General features: G+C 60.3%; 1 protein-coding gene across 2 annotated transcripts; it reads left to right on the top strand.

The window, feature by feature from the left end:
• The first annotated feature begins 139 nt into the window (after positions 1–139).
• Positions 140–7,260, top strand: DMWD (DM1 locus, WD repeat containing). Of its 2 annotated transcripts, XM_070771292.1 has the most exons (5): positions 140–757; positions 2,006–2,188; positions 4,205–5,473; positions 6,261–6,335; positions 6,697–7,260. In XM_070771292.1, the coding sequence occupies exons 1-5, from the start codon at positions 317–319 to the stop codon at positions 6,742–6,744; spliced, it is 2,016 nt and encodes a 671-aa protein (XP_070627393.1). In that variant the 5' UTR covers positions 140–316; the 3' UTR covers positions 6,745–7,260. The 2 variants fall into 2 exon arrangements, with proteins under 2 accessions (XP_070627393.1, XP_070627394.1); XM_070771293.1 differs by lacking the exon at positions 6,261–6,335 and having other exon boundaries at positions 143–757.
• The last annotated feature ends 249 nt before the right edge of the window (positions 7,261–7,509 follow it).

Below are 7,509 nucleotides of genomic sequence, written 5' to 3'. Positions count from 1 at the left end.
CCGTTGCTAGGGACTAGGGCTCTTTTAATGGCCACGCCCCTTTCCCTGAGGGCCCCGCCCCCACAGCCAACCATTAGACGGTCGCAGGCACGAAGGCCGCGCCCACCTTGTAGCCCCGCCTTCAGACCCCGAACCGTTACCGGAGCGACGGCTGGAGCTCGTCCCGCCTCCCTACCGTGTTGCCAATCGAAAAGGCGTTGCCCGGGCGACGACCCCACCTCTTCCGGTGCGGACCCCGGCTTCCGGCAGGGGGCCCGGCGGCGGGCGGCGGTCGGGCAGCAGCGGGGTCCGGGGTTGGGGTGGGGGGGCGCCCAAGATGGCGGCGGGCGGAGCGGAGGGCGGCTCGGGCCCCGGCGCCGCCATGGGGGATTGCGCGGAAATCAAGTCGCAGTTCCGCACCCGCGAGGGCTTCTACAAGCTGCTCCCCGGCGACGGCGCCGCCCGCAGATCGGGTCCGGCTTCCGCCCAGACCCCGGCGCCGCCCCAGCCGCCGCAGCCCCCGCCCGGCCCTGCCTCTGCCTCGGGCCCAGGCGCCGCGGGCCCCGCTCCGTCCCCTCCGCCTGCAGGCCCCGGGCCCGGGCCCGCGCTGCCTGCGGTGCGCCTAAGCCTCGTGCGTCTCGGGGAGCCCGACAGCGCCGGGGCCGGGGAGCCGCCTGCCACGCCCGCGGGACTGGGCGCCGGGGGAGACCGCGTCTGCTTCAACTTGGGCCGCGAACTCTATTTCTACCCGGGCTGCTGTCGCCGTGGGAGCCAACGGGTGAGCGGCCTGCATCTTGGGGCCCTGGGTGCAGGCTGAGGATGGGGACCCCTGAGGTGATTCACAAGTGACAGGAGGGTACCTGAATGACAGAGGGCCTGGAGACAAGCCTCCTGGATGTGATGGACGTCCTAGGGGAAAGGGTTCTTGTAGGTGATGCAGGGTTCTAAAAGGTGATGGGAGGCCCCCTGAGTGCTGGCCATCCTGGAGGTGGTGGGAGGCCTTGAGATCACGTCAGATCCCCAGGTTATGCGTGGGGCTTCTGGGATGGTGACTATTGTGGAGATGATGGAGAATCCGAGATGGTTGTGGGGTCCTCCAGGGTTCTGGCTGGCAGGCATTTTGCAGGTGTTGGGAATTGCAGGCTCGTAAGTGATACCCAGGGATATTGCATTCTGGGGGTGTCCGGGGGACTTAGGGAGCCCAGAGGTAAGGAGGATTCTAGAATGACGGGGGCTTAGAGGTAATAGGGATCATGAAGGTGAATGGGATTCTAGAGAAAATTGGGGTTCTGGAGATTAATGACAGTGCTGGAGGAAAGGAGAATCTCGGAGCTGATGGGAGATACAGAGGTGATATCCTCAGATATGACAGGTGTCTCTAAAGTGATGTCCATCCCAGAGGACGTGAGACCCTTGGAGTAAGTGGTGGCCGCTGGAAGTGTTGGGGATCCTGAGAGCTCAGAGGTGATGAAGGCACCTAAAATTTGGGGGGACTGTGAGATTTAATGGGTTCCTGAACTGTGTGATGGGAATTCTGAGATTTAGGAACTCCAGAGTGAAGAGACTCCTGGGACATTGGGCTTTAGCGTTCTAGGGATTGGGTGATCCTGAGTTTTGGTGGTCTTGGAATATTGTGGTGCTAAGACCTAGGGGAGTTGCTGAAATTATGGGGGAGGACAAGAAAGGTATAGAAGCTCAGGGACTGTGGGGACCTTGCACTGATACTCTAGGCAAGAGTCCCTGAAGTTGGGCTGGGAGGGGCGTCCAACCTGGGGAAGGAGGCACTTAGTGGTCTTATGTGGTGGCAGCGGGGGAACCTTCCTGCCTGGTGTTCTCCTCTGTTTGTGTTTTGGGTCGTCCTTCCTGTCTGTGGTTGCCCCTTCCCTCCTCATTTACCCATCCACCTACCCACTTCCCTCAGGGCTTTAGCCCTGCTTCCTCTTTGTGGTTTTCCCCCCAACCTCAACACCCTCTTCCTTCCTCTCAGTGGTAGAAGCCATTAACTCGTTTTCTCCCACCACTCAAGTCCATTGACCTCAACAAGCCAATTGACAAGCGGATCTATAAGGGCACTCAGCCCACCTGCCATGACTTCAACCAGTTCACTGCTGCCACGGAGACCATCTCCCTGCTGGTGGGCTTCTCAGCCGGTCAAGTCCAGTACCTGGATCTCATCAAGAAGGACACCAGCAAACTATTCAATGAGGAGGTGATTATGGGTCCCCATGGCTCAGAACTCCTTCCCCATCCCACCCACCCGCACGCTGTTTGCCATGAGACTACAGCTGCCTGGGGAGCAGTGTCAGCCTGAGTGGGGGCAGGGTGAGGTAGAGACTGGGGATGGACTGACAGATACGTCGAGGGGGGTGACAGCAGTTACTCTGATGACAGCCAACGACGACGGGTGCACCTCTGGTGCCCAGGCCCTGTGCTATGTTAGCTCTATGCTGAACACATCACTCCTGGCATTTTCATCAACCAATGGGTTAGGATTGTGAGACCCATTTTGCAGATTAGAAAACTGAGGCTGGTCACTGGTTGGGATTTGTTTGAAGCCAGAGCCCTTGCTCTTCACATTCTGGACTACATCATCTACTCACTGTGTGGCTTTGGGAAGGTGCCTGTTCCTGAGCCTCAGTTTTCCTCCACTGCAAAATGGGATTCCTGTCCCTACCTCACAGGACTGTTGTAAAATCACATGTGGAGATTGCTCAGTCGTGGCATAAAGGGAAATGCCAGTGGAAGAGCTTATCTGTGTCCAGAATTACTCTTGTCCTCTTTCTCCTGTGTTCAGAGAGGGTGTCCCAAATGCACAGAAAGCATGAATGGCAGAGAAAAGTGAGTCGAAAAGGGAAGGGATTAAAAATGGACTAGCTCATCCATTCACAAAATATTAGCTGAGCATTCGCATTCGTTGCCAGACTTTGCTGTAAGCACTAGGAGTATTATATGTCAGTGAACAAAACAGAGGGCCGTCTCTTTGTGGAGCTTTCATCTCGCTCGCAGAGACAGTTATCAAATACCTAAGTATGCTGTGTGTCAGCAAGTTGTGGGCGAAAATCCAGCAGGGGAGGCGAATGGGGAGTGCTTGGCGAGGTTAGGAAAGGTCTCGCTAGAAAGTGACAGGGAAATAAAGGACCTGAAGGAGGCAGGAGAAGTTACTAGGGAGAAGGATGTTCTGCATAGAGGGAACAGCTAGCACAGGTGCCCAAAGCAGGAGAGCAGAAAGGCTGGGTGGCCAGAGCAGCGTTGAGGGGGAGGGTAATAGAGGAGTTCTCAGAAACCCGGCACGGAAGGGAGTGGAGATGTAGGGTCTGGAAGGTCATGGACGCTTGCCACCTGAGCCATAGAACGCAGAAACGATTTGATTGATTTCTAAATTCTCCAGAGAATGCAGAAAGGGAATCCACTTAGATACCTGGGAAAGAAGTTAATTTGTTACAGACACTGGATGCCTAAGGGCTTCAAGGCTTGGTTCTCTCCGGAGCCCTGCCTGATAGAGGCTGCCCTGTGTGTTCAGAGTGGGAGAGAGTGCTAGGCTGCTGGCTTAGGTTTTAATCGCATCTCTCTGGCAATGGTGTAGAGAAGAGACCTGGGCGGTGGTGGCCGGGAGGTGGGTTAGGCCATCAGAAGCCTGATGACGGCTGAGACCAGGGTGGTTGGATTCAACGTGGGGAGGTGAGGACAGGTCCGTTTCTGGGCGAATTTTGAAGCTCCAGCCCACAGGATTTCTTGCAGGTGTGGAAGAGAGTGCTGAGGACAAAAAGGAGCAAAGATGCTTAGCTGACAGGACGGAGGTTGTCGTTCATGAGTCCAGGAACTACTTTCCAGGACTCCTATCTGCACAGCTCTGTGCTGTGGGGCCAGAACAATGAACCAAATAAGCAAAGGTCCCTTCCTCAGGGGAGCTGATAGTCTGTGAATCAATTTCTTGCCTTAAGCACGACACGGTAAAGATGGTGGAGGGGGTTAGACAGAAGACATTGCTCTGGAACGCAGGACTGCCCTCCTGCCGAAAAAGGGACGTTGAGACTCTACGGAGTGCCCTTCACGCAGCCCTTCTCCCCCTGCCTTCCCGTGACCTGTTGTCTGTCCTTTTCCCTCAGCCCCTCCTCTCCCGGGAGATCCAGGCTGGGGATGATGACTTTATGTGAGGAACCAGGCTGGGGGGGAGGTGGGCCAGGGGAGGGTGGCCTTCTCCCAACGGTGCTCTCTCCCCTGGTAGCGGCTCATTGACAAGACCAAGGTGACATATCTGAAGTGGCTGCCCGAGTCAGAGAGCCTGTTCCTGGCGTCCCACGCCAGCGGCCACCTGTACCTGTACAACGTCGGCCACCCGTGCGCCTCGGCGCCGCCCCAGTATAGCCTGCTGAAGCAGGGCGAGGGCTTCGCCGTCTACGCCGCCAAGAGCAAGGCGCCCCGCAACCCGCTGGCCAAGTGGGCGGTGGGCGAGGGGCCCCTCAACGAGTTCGCCTTCTCGCCCGACGGCCGGCACCTGGCCTGCGTCAGCCAGGATGGCTGCCTGCGCGTCTTCCACTTCGATTCCATGCTCCTGCGGGGGCTCATGAAGAGCTACTTTGGGGGCCTGCTCTGTGTGTGCTGGAGCCCCGATGGGCGCTACGTCGTGACGGGGGGCGAAGACGACCTGGTCACCGTGTGGTCCTTCACCGAGGGCCGCGTGGTGGCCCGGGGCCACGGCCACAAGTCCTGGGTCAACGCCGTGGCCTTCGACCCCTACACCACGAGGGCGGAGGAGGCAGCGGCCGCGGGCGCTGACGAGGAGCGGAGTGGCGAGGAGGAGGAGGAGCCGGAGGCGGGGAGCACAGGCTCGGGCGGGGGCGCCCCCCTCTCCCCGCTGCCCAAGGCCGGCTCCATCACGTACCGCTTCGGCTCAGCCGGCCAGGACACGCAGTTCTGCCTGTGGGACCTCACCGAAGACGTGCTCTACCCACACCCTCCCCTGGCCCGCACGCGCACCCTCCCAGGCACGCCTGGCACCACGCCGCCTACCGCCAGCGGCTCGCGGGGCGGCGAGCCTGGCCCCGGGCCCCTGCCCCGTTCACTGTCCCGCTCCAACAGCCTTCCGCACCCCGCGGGCAGCGGCAAGGCGGGTGGCCCGGGCACGGCAGCAGAGCCTGGCACGCCCTTCAGCATCGGCCGCTTTGCCACGCTCACGCTGCAGGAGCGGCGGGACCGGGGGGCCGAGAAAGAGCACAAGCGCTACCACAGTCTGGGCAACATCAGCCGGGGTGGCAGCGGGGGCGGGGGCGGCGGGGACAAGCCCAGCGGTGCCGCCCCCCGAAGCCGGCTGGACCCCGCCAAGGTGCTGGGCACCGCGCTTTGCCCGCGCATCCACGAGGTACCGCTGCTGGAGCCACTGGTATGCAAGAAGATCGCCCAGGAGCGGCTCACGGTCCTCCTCTTCCTGGAGGACTGCATCATCACCGCCTGCCAGGAGGGCCTCATCTGCACCTGGGCCCGGCCGGGCAAGGCGGTGAGTCTCCCCTTGCCCGCCCACCGGGACCCAGGCGGAGGTGGGCCTTGGCAGAGGGCTTCGTTAGCGCACAGCTTCCAGCCCCTGGGGTATGGGGAAGCCATGGAAATCTTGTCCCAGAAAAAGGCTCCCCAGGTCTTAGAGTGGCTTCTAGAACGCTTGCCAGGCAACACCAGCAGCAGGTCAGGTAGGAGAAGCCTCTGGGAGTGGTGGAGACGGGGGCCGGCTGTCTGAAGGGCAGTCAGTGGGCTCCTCATGGCCAGGTCTTACCGGAATGGTGAGATGTTTCTAACGCTGCAGGTCCAGCTCTATGGGCAAGACTAAGCCTGTGGGCCCCAGCTTAGCAGCCTGGGTGTCAGACTCCTGGGATGCAAGCCCACTGCCGGAGGCATGGGCTGTGGGATCCAGGCTTGGGCTTCCAGCTTGCACTTTGGCTCCCTGTGTGACCTAGTTCAAGGCACTGCCTCTTTCTAACCTTTCTCACCTCTGAGGACAGGGACATGGATGTGCCCACCTCCTGGGTTGGCTCTGGGGCTCAGAGAGGCCCCAGTGAGTGAAGTGGGGGCCTGGTGCTGTGTGACTTGGGAGCTGGGGTGTCAGGAGTCTCCTTGGGCTTCGGGCTTGGGGGCTAGGAGGCCAGATGGGAGGGCTGTGCCTTGGTTCCCTGGAAGAGTCTTAGAGTCGTAGGTTCCTGAATCCCTAGAACTTAAAGCATAGTCTCTGAGGCAGGGGCATCGGGATCTGGGGAAGCTGGTGAGCCCTGAAAGAGACCCCTCTATCTCCCTAGTTCACAGATGAGGAGACCGAGGCCCAGACAGGGGAAGGAAGTTGGCCCAGGTCACCCAGCAAGTCAGTGGTAGAGGTAGGACTGTCCCTAAGTCCTTCCCCACCAGAATCTCAGGTCCCCCCCCAGTCAGAAGGGGACCCCAGTTCCCCCCCTCTCCTCCCTCTCCCCTACCCCTTCCCCATCGTCTCTGCTCAGGCTCAAACGAGGACTTTAATTATTGTATAAAAGTGCCGCTTGCTGGGACTGGGAAGCTAGCTGAGATTTAAGTTCCTGAGCCCAGAGCAGCGGCCTCTCTGGGGGTGTTGGGGGTGGGTTCAAGGGCAAGGCCAGGGTAGCAGCAGCCTGGCAGACGCCGGGCTGGCTCCCTCCCCGCGGGACTGGTGAGAACCCCAGGTGGTCTCTAACCCTTGCCTGTCTCCCCTCTCCTCTTCCCCAGGGCATCTCCTCCCAGCCAGGCAACTCCCCAAGCGGCACAGTGGTGTGAAGCCATGGATGTCGGGGTCCCCACACACCACACCCCCAGCCTCCTAGTGTAACCCTTCCCGCTGAACTCCCGGATCGACGTATTAACAAGACTAACCATGACAGATGGACTGCTCCGGTCCCTCGCCCTGCACAGATTTGGGGGTAGATGGTCCCTCAGACTGGCCCAGACACTGGGGGGATGTAGTGGCCTGTGTGGCCTCCACCTCGTCCCCACCCACTGCCAAATACAATGACCCCTTCCTCCGAGACATCAGTGTTAGCCTCCCTGTCCCCAGCATGTGACTGGTCACTCCTGGGGGAGAAACCGCCCCCTACAAGAGCCCCAGCTCTGCAGTGTGCCCCTCCGTCCTGTGCGCAGGGCAGGGGGCGGCCCACCCCTCCCCTGGCCCCAGCCCTGCCCTTGCCGTTCCTTGTGCTTTTGAAGAGTGTTAAATTATGGAAGCCCCTTGGGGGGGGGGGGGGGCCCTCCCTGTCCCCTGGGACCTCTTATTTATACTAAAGTTCCCTGTTTTCACCACGTCTCTGTTCCCTTCCGCGGAGGTGTGGAGGGAGTGTGTGTGTGTTCAGTGCAGTCCTAGAATCAGTCCACTTTATGCAGAGCAAGAGCTAGGCCCAGTCTCCCCCCAAACCCCCTTTCGATGGCAGGAAAAATAAGACTGGAGGAGGGCGGTGCCAGGGGCACAAAGCTGGTGGGTCAGTTGCTGGCCGGCCGGGGGCAGGGCCCTTCAGATGGGGAGGATCCCTCACACTGTCCCCACCCCCA

The sequence above is a fragment of the Bos indicus genome, chromosome 18 (genome assembly GCF_029378745.1).
Source record: "Bos indicus isolate NIAB-ARS_2022 breed Sahiwal x Tharparkar chromosome 18, NIAB-ARS_B.indTharparkar_mat_pri_1.0, whole genome shotgun sequence".
Taxonomy (NCBI): Eukaryota; Metazoa; Chordata; class Mammalia; order Artiodactyla; family Bovidae; genus Bos; species Bos indicus.
The sequence above is the reverse complement of the archived record's forward strand: the minus strand, read 5'-3'. Positions and strand labels throughout refer to the sequence as shown.